General features: G+C 40.5%; 1 protein-coding gene across 1 annotated transcript in view; it reads right to left on the bottom strand.

Moving 5' to 3' along the window:
* Positions 1–16,999, bottom strand: part of BMPER (BMP binding endothelial regulator) — a 239,854-nt gene extending 222,855 nt beyond the window's left edge. Inside the window, exons 1-2 of the mRNA XM_004676848.1 lie at positions 16,737–16,999; positions 15,623–15,708 (exon numbers count right to left, since the gene is read on the bottom strand). Coding sequence (XP_004676905.1) covers positions 15,623–15,708; positions 16,737–16,869 — 219 coding nt within the window. The 5' untranslated portion in view covers positions 16,870–16,999. The remainder of the gene's footprint in view (positions 1–15,622; positions 15,709–16,736) is intronic.

The following is a 16,999-nucleotide window of genomic DNA, read 5'->3' as shown; positions in this document are numbered from 1 at the left end:
CAGCTGCTGCCCATCACAGAGAGACCACAGGAAACGGAGTATATCCCCGTGGGAATCTATCACATGAAAAGACTGGCAGTTACCCAGCCGGTCAGCCTGCCCCACCCAGAGGCGCCAGTCAGGACGCCACCTAAACTGGACCGCAGGAGCGTTAAAAACATAATCCCTAGGGAAGTGACCTGCTGGGTCTCTCTCAGTCTCCCCCCTCAGGGTACTCTCTCAGCCTCCTGGTCAGAATGCATTCTCTAAAAGATACCTCAGCCTGGCCGGCCTAGGATTCCAGACCAGAACTGCAGCCCCATCTTCCCGCTGACTGGCAGACTGGCAGTGTTATTTTGGTCTTGCTTTATTTTTTTTCTCTTAATTCTCTCATCTGTAAAATAGGTTTCTTGGGCGAACCTCCCCTAGCTCTCTCTGTGTGAGAGAAATGAAGGTCAAGTTAGTCCCCATTCATGAGCATGGTATTCACTCCGAAAATAACTGTTGAGACTTACAGTGTGTAAGCTGCTTTTCTAGATGCTTTGAGTGGTAGGGAGAAGAATCAGACTATCTTCTGCCCTTGGAAGAACTTAAAAATCTACTCAAGAAGAAAGCCATGCAAATAAAAAATAATTCGGCATAGGCAAGAGAAAGGAGTAAGTATGTGTAGTCGACAGAAAAGCTTCAAAAAAAAAAAGTGATTCATTCTGATCAGGTGAAAAGGAGAGGTTTGATAGAGGAGAGGACATAAAGATAAAAAGGAGCACTTTGATCAATTAAAAGATAAAAAGTAAAGATGTTATGGAAATGAGAGTAACTCTCTTTTTAGGTTTCTATCAATAACAATCTCACCAGCACCTAACCACCAGGATTTAGATTCGCTGGAAGAGGACCCAGGATCTGCATTTTTAACAAGCTCCCAGTTGGTCCTTATGCATAAAAGCTGAAAGCCCACATTGCTGGAACCCTGATAAGAGAAAAGAAATTGAAGGTAAAATCCTTACCATTGACTTGCTAATGACCTACACCTGTGTGAGGAAAGACAAGGTATCGGCTTGGAGTGTGTGGGTGGAGAGAGAGGAACTGGGAGAGGCTCCCACCATGGGAATTGACTGTTCTTGTCACCAAGGTTCACAGCTCCTTTCTAAGGCCTCCTCTAAAATGCATACTAACAACTGATACAATTGCATGTTCATCTCTTGCAGAGGTATACAAAGTAAATGCATTATCAAAACTGTATAATACATATATGTATATACACATGTGTGTGTGTGAGTGTACAACCATACATAACCTAGTACAGTCAAGAACTAAACATTTGTTCTAATTAAGCAAATATTCCAAGCAAGAGCCCTTCCTGGTGGCTCCACAGGTTAAAGCACAGCACCATGAAGCTTCCTGCAGCCGCCTCAGCGCAAGTTTGATCCTCTACCAAGGAGGTGACCCACATGGTGTGGCAGACCTCTCCTGTCCCACCCGCTGCTCCCCTCAGCAGTGTACTTCATCAGTCCGCCTGTTCTGCTCACCCTCTATCTCTGGTGAATCCTCTTACCACTCCATCACCACTGGCCTGTACCCCAGTTCTGTATGCATAAATAAATAAATCTTTAAAAAAAATTCAAGCAAGAGTTAATATCTATGACTTGCATGAGTTAATCAATTTTCAAAGAACTCTAAAGCAAGATACCTAACTTCAAAACTATCTGGGACATAATTTAATCTCTTGTTCAGAGAAAAAAAAAATCCAATCTTGCAGGGCCTTAAGCCATTATTAACATAAATACTCAATAAATATATGCTGAGTTTAATGACCATCAATCATTTGCCTACTTCAGTCCTGCAGTTCAGTTCCCAGTTTCCTCTAGCTCACCCATCCTTTACTCCCTCCCATTGGGATTATGGTACAGCTTCCAGGACCCTGGGGCTGTCGGGAATAGCCTACTAATTCAAAGCGGGGATTCAGAGACTGAAAGGTGTTAGCACTTTACTTTATCACCAGGTTATATTTTTAGTTTGTAAACCCACTGTAAATTCACCCTGAATTTAAAACCCCCTCATTAAGACACATGGCAGTGACTTACCAGTATTAGGTAGAACCATAAGAAATTGCTATTTACCTAGGTCAATACCAAATATCAAAATTGCATATCTTTCAGTCTAACACCATAGCTTGGGAACTCTGGATTTCTGTAAATGGTCAGCTAGTGTGTAAAACACTTCATAAGCAAATTTCTGTTTGCCTTTACTGCAGTGTATGGCTCGAATGAAACAAAAAAAAAAGTCCTATTTTTCAATAAATTTCGATTCTTCTACACAGACACATGCACATAGAAAAACACAAGGAAAAAGGAACCATTTACATTCCCAACACATCCCAGCAAGGAGAAAGAAAGGGTAATTTCTCCCACAGAAGTTACCCCTGCACTAACAGACACCCACAGGAAAGACAGGTCCTGCCCCCTTCCTTATCAACTAGTTCTTCCTCAAATTCTCAATTGTCTCACCACTTAAGGAGAGGAATTTCCAGCCAGGTGCTCAGCCAGGTGCTCACACCTATGTGTTAATGGGATACGGAGTCAACCTCTGGGGGTCCCTCTGGTTTCCAGAAGTGGTTTCACATGCACACCTCAGTTTTAACAGACTCTACTCCCTTAAAGAAGCATTAACACAGGTATGAGGTGAGGACACTATTTTGGCATGGCAGCTCTCAAGTGGAAGAATATCTGATTAATCTTTCTTGTCCTCTCATTAAGGTAAATCGTGTCCCTCCCCTAAGACAGGACAAGGAATTGCTTGCTGCTTCTGTTTCACACTAAAAATCCACAAAGCGGCCCTCCCTGGTGGCGCAGCGGGTTAAAGCACAGCACTGAGAAGCTAAAGCCACTTCTGCATGAGTTCGATTCCCGTCTGCCCCGGAGGAGACCACATGGCGTGGCAGACCTCTCCTGACCCGCCCGCTGCTCCCCTCAGCAGTGTACTTCGTCGATCTGTCTGTGCTGCTCCCCGCTCTGTCTCTGGTGAAGCCTCTCACCCTCCGCATCTCTGGCCTGTACCCCAGTTCTGTATGAAAAAATAAATAAATCTTAAAAAAAAATCCACAAAGCAGGAAACACCCAGCAGGTTTCCAGAATTCCTGAAGTGCTAAGAGGTCCAGGGGCAGAACAAGGCCTGACAAGGCTCTATTGGAGTTAGCAGAGTCTGCAAGTCCCATGAGCTGCTCATGCAGGCACATCTGAATTGACAAGAAACTGTCCTATCTTAGCTCAATCAGTTAGGATCTATTAGAAAATAAAATGCAATAGGAATCTCCCAGTATTTTTTAAATATGAAGCTCTAAGAATTAATATGGAAAAGAATAAAATGCCATTACTTCGCTCACTAAAAAGTAAAGGAACCTTCAGGGTATGAATGTTGTCCAACAGTTTTCCTTCAAGGAGAACCTAGGAAGACAGGTTGTAAAACATGTTTATGGAGAAAGAAAAATAGTTTCAGCAAAAGATGATAAAAGTGTTTCTCATGAAGACCCAGACTCAAGGAAATTTTGGACCTTCTGGTTGTCATGCTCTTTCCTGCAGGGTAGGCCCTGACTCTCCTGTCCTGAGGTCACTCAGAGCTGACAGTGCCAATGGCACAAACCAGAGAGGCCCAACACACACACACACACACACACACACACACACACACACACACGGTCTAAAAATAAGATATTCAACCTATGCCTGACAACCTAAGAAGCCACGGAAAATCATCTGGCAAAAGCTATTTTTTTGACCAAGAATTGGAAGAGTTATTTTGGAAACGCCTGCTTTTATACGTTCAAATATGATTGTTATCTCCATTATTTTTATTATCTCTGTCACTACCTTTGAACTGCCCCTGGGGGAGCATCACTATGCAGCATGTCCTCTCCCACAGTCATTTTATGGTTCTGTCATCAAAGAGGGGAGTCTGGGAATGGGCTCTGGTCTGTGAAGATGTCACTTGTCCCACCATCTCATTTGCTCTTGTTGAGTTACCTGCATGAAACCTGAAAATTGCCATTCATCTTATAGGTCTTTGAACTTCTCATTTGGCAGATCTGGGCTAGTACCACCCATTACTTAACATTTGAAAAAAAAAAAAAAAAACCTCATTACACTACACGACATGCACATACAATAAGGCCTTTGTCCTTAAAAGAAAACATAATTTTCAACAGAGTCGGCTCCCAGAAACCAAGGGAGCTAACATCCAAAACCTAATATAAACACTAAGCTTGTGTCAAGGTTTCAGAGTTAGCCTCACTGAAGGGGGAGGAAATGACCGGGGAATGGCAGCTATAGATATTGGGAGGGACTTTTTCTTGTGCCTTTTCAAAGCAGAAGTGAGATAATCCCGGATCCTTCCCGTGCTGCACCTCCTGCATTGTCACCCGCATTTGCTGCCTTTGACAGCAGGATATTTCTGTCAGAGGGAGTATTCTTTGTGTCACTAATAAAAGTAAGTCTTAATGTCTATATGATTCTAAATTTTCAAGTGTTGAGTACATTCCTTTCAAAGGAAAGAAGTGTTTTTGTAATGATTATTTAGGATGTCTTTTATAGAGGAGGTTGACCTTCTGTAACAAACTCTCTGGGAGAATCGTGTTTTGGAACTTGGAGTTCCATTCTGGGGGGAGCTATCCCAAGTGTTAACAACCCTAACTATAAACAGGAAACTCCAGCCTGACTCCTACTCAAGTCCCAAGGTTGTAGACCTCTCACTGAAGCTATGGGGCTTATGGAGATGATGGTACAAGGTTCATATACTTGAAGACCTCAGCTCTTAAGATATAAATCCATCGAAGAAAAGGCTCTACAACACAGATGGTTCTATTAAGGAGAAGATGTAGATTCGTAAAGGAGTTCACAGGACTGCTGGTTTCAAATATATAAAGCCACATGAATGTGTGTCTAAGCCCTGCCCACAGCGAGACACCGCACCACAGGTGACTGTAGTTGTTTGCGTAGCCAATCTCTGCACAATTTCACAGGGTTGACCATATGTATCAGATTCGATGTATCTACTCAATATTTTTACATCCGGCCTCTCGCTTGCCTGGTTCAACAGCAAGCTTCACAACAGAGCAACAGGGCCTCACTGGGAATATGAGGTTGGGATGAGCTGCCCATCAATGAAGCTGATCCAAGCAGCTAGCCCTCTGATGATGAAAAGCAGAGGTATAGCCCCTCTTGCTAATACTACTAATTTAACAGAATTAAATTAATCAGTAGTATTAATTAACCTCTTAACAGAAAGAAGAGTCAACAGAAACCCCTTCTTTTCCCAACAGAATTTCAGAGTAAAGCACTTTTCATAGAAGTTGACAATAGATTTTTAATAAAAACAATCCATTTAATCACTTTCTAGAAGTACTTATCACATGGACAGTAGCATAGCTGTACAACATTTAGATAGTGACAGCAGCTATCATTTCTGAGGTGTGTACCATGTGTTCCAGGTACTGTTGGAAGAATTTGACATGTTTAAACTCACAGTCACTACAAAATCCCTAGATGAATATAAAATTGTTGAGGTAAAGAAATAGTAGGCAACTCACCCAAAGTCTTTATGAAGACAGAAATCATTACAATATCATTCCCCTAAATTATCTAGCCCTTCCTCAGTTTCTCATGGGATTATGTTCTGATGAATGCATGGTAAATTAAAAGTAATTAAAAGTCAACAATGTATGTAATATACCTACCTGCTTTAAACATGCTCAGAGCACTTACATTTACCTACAGTTGTGCAACCTCCTCCAACAAGACTATTTAATAATTGAGTGTTGACTATCCCATTTGATTTATTGAATACTGTACAGAAAGTGGAAAACAGGGTGGTCTTCTGGGTTCTCACCATTAAGATGCTCAGCTGAAAGCACATTCTTGCTAAAGAATGTTAACAAAAAGTAATTGCTGGATGATGGGAGACCCTACAGCAATGGGTCACCAACTTCACTCTTTTCTGATGAGGCTCAAAAATAGCTGGTAAAACACACTGTGGCAATGACCAAAAAAAAAAAAAAAAAACATTTGAATATGGTTCTGCTCAATGTTTATTGCTTCAGCATCATTGTAAAGTCAAAAAATTCTAAGTCAAACCACCTTAAGTCAGGGAATGTCTGTACTCATTAAATTATGTGCTTAAAAACTGGCTATGTATTATATTTGATTTTCTTCTACTCAAGTTCTTGCCCTTAATAATAATTCCATTTACATTGTTTAAAAAGAGCTTGCACGAACATTAGCACTTTTAACCCCTACACATTGCCTCAGTAAAGAGTTGAGGTCTGGATTATTATTCTTCTTTAGATATGAAGCACATTGGACCCTCCCTGGTAGCTCAGTGGGTTGAAGCACAGCACTATGTAGCTAGCCACAGACATACAGCACAAGTTCGATCCCCAGCCAGGGAGGTGACCCACAAGGTACAGCAGACCTCTCCTGACATGCCCACCGCTCCTCTCAGTAATGTATTTCAGTCCATCGGCCTGTTCTGCTCTGCAATATGTCTCTGGTGAAATCTCTCACCCCCTCACACATCTGGCCTGTACACCAGCTCTTAGAAATAAGTAAAATCTTTAAAAAGAAAAAAGAAGGCCTTTCCTGGTGCCACAACAGGTTAAAGCGTAGCACTGCAAGCTGGCCACAGCAGCTTCAGTGCAAGTTCAATCCCCAGCCCTGGCGGTGACCCACATGGAGCAGCAGACCCCTCCTGTCTCACCCAGCTGCTCACCTCAGCAGTGTACTTTGCCAATCTGTCTGTTCTGCTCCCCACTCTGTCTCTGGTGAATCCTCTCACCACCCCTGCACCTGTGGCCTGTACCCCAGTTCTATATGCATAAGTAAATAAAATATTTAAAAAGAAAAAAGAAATGAAGCACATTGTGACTTCCTCAGGACTCACAACTAAAGCTCGGAGAGAGCAAAGCACCAATTCCATAATGCACAGCTACCAGGTGAGATTTGAACCCACAATTTCAGACACCAAGGCCACCACTTCACAGCTTACTTTCAATGGCAAAATGGACATAAAAAATTTAATGAATAAAGAAAATATTTTTCCTGAAGATCTAGCTTTTAAAGCATTAAATTATATCATAATGTTTTTAGAGCACCATTAACAGTTTAATAGAGCAAACTTGAAAGTTTATAATGGTAAGACTTTATATTAGCCAGACTCTTTTATATTGTTGCTCTTATTCATAATAAAAAATGACTCAATGTGGCCTTGTCCACTGTGCATTTAACTATAGAAACATTCCAAAGACATTTGCAAAAGTCTATTACTTTTATCCATGAAATTAGTTTTGTTTTGGTACCTTTTAAAATTTCATGTGGTATTTATTCACTTTTGCTAAGATATTTCCAAATCAAAGTTTGGAAAATTTGTGATTTTTGCACTAAATTTTCAAAATCCCTACAGCGATCTTAGTTTTGGATTTCTGTCAAATGTGGTTCCACCAAATTCCATCTATGGCCAATTCAATTCCATGTGAAAATGGGTAGTAGGTGTTAGGAGTTGGCTATCATTTTGATGTACCAAATAGTCTGAGGAGATCATGAGAAATTTCTTCTTTAATAGTCTCCTAAAATCTTCAATCTAACTCTGCACTATTTAATGTCACTGGTCTCTCTCTTCTTCAAACATCTTCTGTTTTGTTCTGTACTTTCCTGGTTCTGCTATGTCCCTGTAAGTACATCTCAATTTCTCATATGGGTTTCTCCTATCCCATCCTTCTCTTAAATATAAAACCTTCCTTCTAGTTACCCATTTCTTGAATTTCAATTTAGAACCCCTTCCTGAGATAGATCATTTACTCCTAAACTTTTGAAGCTTATTTCCATACAGTTAACAAATCGGTATTTGCTAACCCTGAATGCACTACTGAAATCAAGACACACATTTTGAAAAATCTATGGGATTTTTCTACTTGGAAGGTCTATCTAGCCCAACTCAGTATCACTCACCAAACCCCTAGCCCCTTCTCTTCCTATATGGTATATAACTTTTTGCTAAAACTAGAAATTCCCTTCAATATGCTTTATTTCTCATCTCTGCCATTTACATTACTGCCAAGTGTAATCAACTCCAAAACCCCTCTACAAGTCTAGAATTCCAAACACATTGATGGGCATTTTTTTGGTTTTTTTGTTTGTTTGGTTTGGTTTTTTTGTTAAAGATTTATTTATTTATGCTTACAGAACTGGGGGTACAGGCCAGAGGTGTGGTGGGTGAGAAGATTCATCAGAGACGTAGTGGGGAGCAGAACAGGCAGACTGATGAAGTACACTGCTGAGGGGAGCAGCAGGCAGGTCAGGAGAGGTCTGCCGTGCCATGTGGGTCAGCTCCCATGTGGGTCAGCTCCCTGGCGGGGGATCGAACTCATGTTTACAGTGGCTTCTGATGGGCTTTTTTTTTTTTTTAAGTAAATCACCCAGTTTGGATTAGTGCACAAAATTTGTGCTACCATTGAGAATACATACTACCAAAGCTAATACCTACCAGAGTTAATCATTTGTCAAAATGAGCCATGTAACAACTCACTGAGATTGGGAGTAAAAGAGAACTGGCACCCAAAATAAAATTTTGAGAGTGAGCTTTGGGATGTAAACCATTCTAGGCAACCTTACCCTAGAGGCCAGATGATTAACAGGAGACTAATGTAGACACACCCTCGTCTTCAACGTACATTAAGACTGCTGCATTTTAACCATTGTATCTTGCTGAGTACAGTTTGGAGTCTTTTAATTCAAATATTCTACAATTGGCAGGTGATTAAAGAAACTCAAAAGATGAGTGGCCCATGGTTTATTCCAAGATGGTCTTTCCAACTCCACTGGCCTTCTCTGCTCCCAGATGCTTGCTCTCACCTGATATTATTATATCCCTGAGGCCGCCTGTTGTACAAACTGCAGCATCTCCATTCTCTAAAACCCCCAACAAAAGCTTCCAGAAGCGTGTATATAAAACATATCTTATTGTGTCATGAGCTGTGCAATGCCCCCCCATACCTCCCCAATCCCATGCCAATATGCATGAGTGGATCAGATTTCCTAATTATTACACTCAAAGGTCCTCCTTTGGCATGCTGCTGCCAAACTAACACCAGCTCCCATCAGAACTCAACACATCACGGATTCAGGATTTGGGACTTTTACACATCCTAAGCACATATTCTTCTGGGTCTTTTCCCCCAGCACCTTGCTGACACTTTCTTTTGCTCCTCAAAGTCCCAGGTACTCCTCCTATTCTCAGAATTCACCTACAACTCCCATACAACCTGGGTTCAAGTCTGTTGTGATGCTTTTCTGTCATGCTAATAAAACTTATTTATGCATCTGTCTATTTCCACCACTAGGCTGTGGGCAAGAATCTCTCCTATTGGTCTTTGCCACCCTGGGGTGCCCAACCAGCACAAACACAGAAAAGGCTAAAAACAATAAAATAAAATGGGGGGGGGGGGAATGAAGTATGGAGAGAAGGAAGAAAGAATAATATCACTGAATTTATAACCTGTTGTCCCTAGTACCTTAAGTAGTATTCTACAGAATTCAAACTGGGAATCAAGAGGTCTTAAAACACACACCAGGCTTATTCTCTGATCCTAACTAAGTTCAACAAGCACACTTGACCTCCCATTGCCAGGAAAGATGGTGTTATCCATATTCTTTTATGGCACAAAGGACTCAATGTACCATCAGCCAGACAGAAGCACCACAGAAGGTGTGAAAAACTGGCATCCTTTATTTATTCAACAAGTTTTCGACAATTGCTTTGTTTTTCATCATTTTCGCCCTTCCTAACTTTTCCCACTGTGTCCATCCTCCTGCCCTCATGCTTTTTTATCAGTCTAGAGAAGGGCTCTCTTCAGCATTGCCTCCTAGACTTTAAACACAGTTTATTGTTAATGCACCTTGTAAAGACAAATGCCTCAAAATGAACTGAAAGTACATTTGAGATAGAGATGGGGAAGGGGAGCACACGAGTTAAGTAGGCAGCGAAAACCCACTCAGGTTTGGAACGGGGTCGAGAGACTTCCACAGGACGGGCCAGGAAAATCCCCATGATGCCAGACCACTAGGCAATTTTTCCAGAATTACGGCACTCCCAAGTACCGACCCTATCCTCTGCCAATAAAAGTACAAGTGAAGGTGACCCCACAGGCACAGAGATGTAAATACTTCACAGAAAAAAAACGTAGGCCCTCTCTCTCTTCTGTGGAAAGTTATTTTAGTGTTTAATGGAGAGCAAAGGGAAAACTTATATCAGGGCCTGCAGAACACTGGACCAATAAGGAAGCAGCCCAGATTGGCCCAACCCATGTCTGAAGGGACAGAAAAACCCACGACTCTTACTAATTTAGCCCTGTTGATTCCTAATGATGGGTGGGCTTGCGTCATTGTCCCCGAGTCTCATCTCCGTGAGCTTCTAGCTTTTCTTTGTACTGATGAACCTTTACATTTTATTCCAAGCAAGGGAATAAGATTAAATAATAATATCATTATCAATAATAAGAATGATGAACCATTCCAGAGAGCTCCGTATAGGTTAAGCCCTGACCAAGTTTATCTCACTAAATTTTCACAGCAACTCACATGCTAGGTTTTGATATCCAGCCTACTCTTCAGATAAGGAAACTGAGGAAACATCCCTGAGTTTATCACCAGTAAATGACAAAATCAAGATTTGAACCAGATCTGTCTGAAGCCAGAGTTAAATTTACCAAAATGATGTGAAAGCCTTCCTTTGCAAGGCTTCGCTAGATTACAAACATGATTTGTGCTATTAAACAAACATCACTCTAACTGCCCCCAAAAGAGTGATCCTCAATAAAGCAAGGCTAAAAATAGCTGCGTCGGAGCTGGTATTGATGAATTTGCCAGCATATGCCATAAATCAGTTACCTTCTCTTAAAACCATTCTGAATACATTTTTCTACGGGAAGGCAACAGGTTATGTCACCTTCAAAACATTGTTCTGTGGGAGAACCTTCAAAACAGAAAAAACAAGCAAGCAAAATAAATAGATCCTCTTAATCATGTCCTTAGTAAGCAAAGTCTGAAATGATATGAACCAATTTTTCTTAATTATAGCCACTCATCGATAGAGATACACGTATTATACTCAGTGCAGTATTTCTTTGAACACATCTGGATTACTGTACACCTCCTCTCTTCCTCTCCCTCACTTTTCTCTCCATGTCTTTACCACTACATATACACATGTACACACATACACACACACAAAACTGAATCCTGACACAACATTACCTCCCTCATTCTCAAACACGTGCCTAACACTTGTCCAGATAATACAAAACTATCCTCTAACCAGTTAATTTGAACAAGAAAAAAACGTAAGGATTTTATAGAGATAAATTACCCAAGAGCATCAAAGATGCTGGTAGCTACGTATTTAGTGACAGAGGATTTTTCTGATTAAAATGTGGAAGACAGTAGACAAAGTCTGCTCTGTTTTCACCACTTGGTCGGCTCCAAAAATAGGTGGAGCCCTACTTCTTGTAACACCAAATTTCACGTTGCTTTTTATGAGCAGAGGGTCCATTTCGCCATTGCACCTCTGGATTTAAAAGAGGAAATTTAAACCTCAGAATAATGTTTTTTGCTGAACAAAATGTATGCCAAACTAAGCTCTGACTGACTTCTGGTTTTCTGAGTGCCGGCCCCCAAAGTTTTCTCAGGTTTCCTGTACTGTGCCGAATTCATTGGCCTGTGCCATTTCCTCCATGCTACGGTTAGGTGGAGTTGGGAGAAGAAGGTGCAGATCCACTTCTCAGGTATATGTGGTAGATTCCTGGATGCCCAAGAGATCCAGAAAATTGCTTCCGATTTATTATCTGAATGTGGCTGACTTCAGGGAAGACACCAATGTGTTTTTCCAGGCATTATGGGAAAAAAAAAATAATTCTAGCAAGGGGAGTGAGTTGAAAATTACCCAAAACAGCAATAAGTTGGGGTCTTGTTCCTCAAGCTGAAAGAGATCATTTAGTAAAGGAGGAGAAAGCCACGCATTGCTGTCTACTAAACAATGGAGCACCATAGCCTTGAACCTAAACTGCCTACCCCCATTGCCCAGATGTCAGCGCAATAGTCCACTCTGTCACCTTCCCCCTTAAATAGATGAACGGAAGCTTTTGCCCCACACGCTTTTAAACGACATCCATCACCGCCGGCAAACAGGTTATTCTTGGACCACAGCTGAATCTGGCAAGATGCTCGGGTCTATGCGACGAGGATAAATGAGAATAAAATTATTCAGTTCTGCTTGCCGTGGCCACTGCCCCCTCTGTCATCCTCAAAATTCCCACAGAAATGAGCTCATTCCACCTTTGAAACGTTTCAGAGCCTAAAAGTTTAATTCAGGCCAAGTTGATTTTGTGGGGTTTTTCAAGCTTTTACGCTGTAATTATATACTGGACTTTGTGCCACCTATTTCCTCCCAACTGTAACATTTACATCTTTTTAGCATACGTTGAGGTTAGCTCTTTTTTTTAGTACATGTTATGAAATAAGATATGTGCTTATACTCAGCTTTAGGTAACTTTCTGCCAAAAGGTTAGACCAAAGCAAACTAAATATGACTATTTTCTTTATCCAGAGTGCAGTTTTGCCTATTACATGCTCTCTAAATGTACATACATAAAACTAGCTCACAACTCAAGCTCCCTTCAGGTCAACTGAAATTGTAACGAGATTTTCCTTCCATATAATGTGATTAACAAACCTTAGTTAACAAACTCCTGCAAGACTCAAAGGAAAAAAACAAAATAACTCAAGCAAACGCCCAATAGTAAAATAACTCCACAACCTTTCTATTTTCTCCTTGCTTTCTCACATCTTTAACTAAGTAAATAGCCTGCCCCACTTGATTGTAGGCATCTATTCAAGAGACAGATGAAAGTGAGAGTGAGGTCCAGCTCAGCTGGCCTTCTTCCCACCATTTAACTCTTCTAGCCTCAGTTTGTTCATCTGTAAAATAAGGGTAAAAGCCTTCAACAGGTTCCAAGAAATAGAAAAAATAATGCAGGTTTAGATATGTGCCAGCAAATAAAGTGTTTCATAAAAGTTACTTGCTATGGCTAACACTATCTTCCCGCTAATATGTCTAAGCAAAAACCTGCCTGCGGCCTCTTGGCAATGTGGGGGTGCTCCCAATGCACATCCTGTAATGGGTCTCACAAACTTATAAAACAATAAACAAACAAAAATAATAGTCCATTCTTTGTCAAACTTCTCAAATTATTACAAGTGTTGGGGAAGCAATAACGTGACAACTTGGGACCAAAAATCTTAAACCCCAGCAAAAGTCATGATAACACATAATGAGCCTTTTTGCTAGTGAGCGCTAGAAGGCTCACAGATACCCATCAGTGATATAGGTCAGTTTCTAAATAACATGTGAGTCACATGCCAGAGTCCCAACTTCACCCCTTTACAAAGAATTTCTGACAGTTTAGTCAAGATTTATATCTTAGTCTTGTCAAGACTTATATCATATCTTAGTCATGATATTTCCACTGTTAAAAGACAGAAATGAAACCTAATAGCCTTCTAAGCTTAATCAATACTTTTCTGAAATGAATACTATTCCCATTTGAATACTATCCCTATTCCCATTTGAATTCCAACTGATGCATCTTTCTCTCTTCAGACTCCTTCTTATTTTCAAGACAGCAGATCTAGCATTTATCTTATTATCAGTTAAGCCTGCACTTTAAGTGAAAAGCACTACTTTCCACCAGAGCACAGTACTGAAAAGGGAGAATGCTGTATGGAGAAGTTTGCCTAATGTTATTTGGAAACGGCTGGCAAAACCCAAAGTGTATATCTAAGCTTTATAAATAGTCATATTGCCGAGGAATGAAACAATATTTTCACATATGTCACTCTGAGCACATTTAAACGTTCCTTGGACAGGGCAATTTCTTCCAAAAAGAGAATAAGATAAACTAACTCACTTACAGATAAAATCTGAGTTTTAAACAGATAAAAGAAATGAAAAAGAAAGATCCCACATTCACACACTCACACACACACACACACACACACACACATATACCATTGCACATGTAAATAAACAACTGAGAACGTAGTCAAGCTTTAAAGTCAAAACTGGTGAAAGATAGAATTGAACTTTTGGAGCTGAACTTAATGAAGTATGTATACAGTTGATTTTCAATGATGCACACTTGAAATTTATGTGAGCTATAATGCCATAATACTTCAATTTTCAAAAATTTAACATTTTCTAAATGAAGCCAAGTTAAGTGGATAAAAATATAATGCAAGAATATAAAACCAAACCCCACCCTCATGTCTGTCTGATACATGAATTTAGACATAACTTCACATAATTCAGAGAAGGAAACTAGAGAAGAGAAATAGAAAAGTAAATTACCTGTATCAAAAAAAACCAAACTTTTTTCAACAAGTTCTTTAGTGAAAGATCATTAATTAACATGACAACTCATAAACACAAAATCTCAAGAGCCTCTTTCTCTTAGCTCTCTTTCAATAGGGCAGCAATATCCATCACCTCAGAAAACAATGCATTTTTACGTTTGGTTTTGTTGATTGCCTTCATCTTCAGAATATGATAATCATTTGATACAGGCATCTACCTTCACTCATTTATCATTCTACATACAACACTGACCTCATCTCTGTCAGGAAAAAAGTTTGGGTATTTTAAACCCAGATGGCTTGGCTTTCACCTAAACAGAGAAGAAACCCTTCTCCAGTTCCATGCAGCATGTTGATCAGGTAACAAACGGTCATCTATCATCTTTGGACTTTGCATTTGACTGTCTTGAGGTATTTCCAACAGGGTTTTGTGATGTGTAGTTTGTCATCAAGATCTGACCAAAGTGACTGACATGTAAAACACTTATGTAGTAATAGCAGTCTTTGTGAGCCTGTATTTCATCCCTAAAATTCTAATTCTTTTATTTTCTCTATGTGGTTACTTGTTAGGCTTTGTCATTAACAATGGTGTTAAAATTATTTCTTTGACTCTACTGGCTACTACTAATGCTAATTAAAGCAACTGATAGCCAAGTGCTATTCTCTCATAAGAATGTGTCCTTTCTGGTTTATGCCTCCAAAAAGGAAATAATATTTTTGAGTGTTCAGGGTATAACAGGCAAAAGAATCCAAGATTACATCAAGTCTTCATGTTTATCCTTTACGACTCAATTCTCTTTCTCTTTGTCACCTTATCCCTGACATTTATAATTAAATGATCTCATTTTCCCACTGTATTCAGAAGACAGAATCAAGGCAGATAGTTTGGTGGCAATAGTCATCCTGGAAACAGACAATGCAAGTAAGAATTATCACTGAAACAAAGCCATACAAAGTCCATCTTAGGTTTACTTCTCAAAGAATGATGTCAACTATAAAAATGTCCAGTCTGATTAAATGGAAATTATCAAAACCCGTAAAACTCAGAAATTCAGTTGCATTCAATTCAACCACATCATGCAGTTTTGTAATGACTGTAAAGGCAGCTTTCAAGATCTGGTTCTATCACTGCATTTAATGGATTCATCTTGTCAGAGGAAACAACTGCCTTCACATTACCTGCTCTCCATACTTACCAAGCAGACACACATTATACAAGGGTTGTCCGTGATAAATGGGATCTGGAGAACCTCACCTTCATTTTCACATTTTGCAACAGAACCTGAAGAGAAGGGGGGAAAATAACTTAAGCTTAGCATTATCACACACACACACACACACACAAATTATTTTACATTAATCATTTTTTAAATCACCCACATTTGAGAAATTCTTAGTTCTAAATGGTCAAATTCACCAAAACAAATTCCCCACTGAAAGTCTGAGAATGTATGTGAGCAGGCTTAAAAAAAAAAAAAAAAAAAAAACTAACATATAGATTTTTCTGTTATCAGATGGTTTAAGCACAATTTCAATTTTCACTGGATCTTTAATTCTACATCTCCTTTATGAAGGCATTTCAACTAAGCCCATACCCCCCATATAAAAAAAAAAAATTCATTGGTCACTTGGGTAGATTTTAAATTTAAACAAATCTCAAGTCTTTATAGGTCTCTCCCTCAGATTGTCTTAGGCTAAAATCACTTTCTGAAACACAATCCTCTTTCCTCTTCTCTTAGAAATTTACTCAATATTTTCTTTTCTGCACCAGGTGTCAGTAAAGTATGTCCTTCAGCATTGCAGCTGAGGTCTTCACCTGCCTGAAAACATATAATTATTATATCCTGCTATTATTACCCTTTTAAATATTATAGTTTCCTCAAATTCAAGGTACGGAAAGCGGGAACTTTAAAAAGTACTCCTAGTACAGAACATATATTGGAAGGCTATAGAGTGAGAAAAGAGGATACTCGGAAACTGGTGCAAGTATTTCTTTCTTTAATTTTATAGGAAGGAGAGATTAACATGAGGTGGAGGTAAACATCCAAAAACAAGAAATTCCCTTCTCAAATTCACAGTGATTTCTAGGAGCACTACACTGATGTCAACAGCCTCAGTCCCCCGCCTATAAGCCTCCTCACTGCTCCCCATCCCTTCACTCCCCGGCTCCGCTTCATCCCCAGGGGCCAGCCTGCGGCAAGCGCCTAGGTGCCCGCTCTTACCCTCCCACCCCCCGGGTAGTCTGCGCCTCCACTCCCTGGTACCAAGCCAGCCTCCGGGAGGGCCGATCCCTCCCGCCCCCTCCCCTACCTGTCAAGAAGGAGGAAGCCAGAGACATGGGGACCCCCGAGCAATTGAGCAGCAGCAAGACGCAGCAGGTAATCCCGGGCGAGCGCCGGCAGGGACGCTCAGCCAGAGCCCTGACGCCGGAGAACCAGAGCATCGTCACCTGGAGGGAATCCCGGGCGACTGCAGGTCCCGCGCCGCCGCCTCAGCTCGGCTGCCGCTGCTTGCAGTCAAAAAGGGCTCTCTGCCGGCGAGTCGGGAGACAGTCCGCGAAGGAGGGAGGCGGG

This window comes from Condylura cristata, unplaced genomic scaffold (assembly GCF_000260355.1).
Source record: "Condylura cristata isolate star-nosed mole 26May11 unplaced genomic scaffold, ConCri1.0 scaffold00005, whole genome shotgun sequence".
Taxonomy (NCBI): Eukaryota; Metazoa; Chordata; class Mammalia; order Eulipotyphla; family Talpidae; genus Condylura; species Condylura cristata.
Note: the sequence above shows the minus strand (reverse complement) of the source record. Positions and strands in the feature narration are given on the sequence as shown.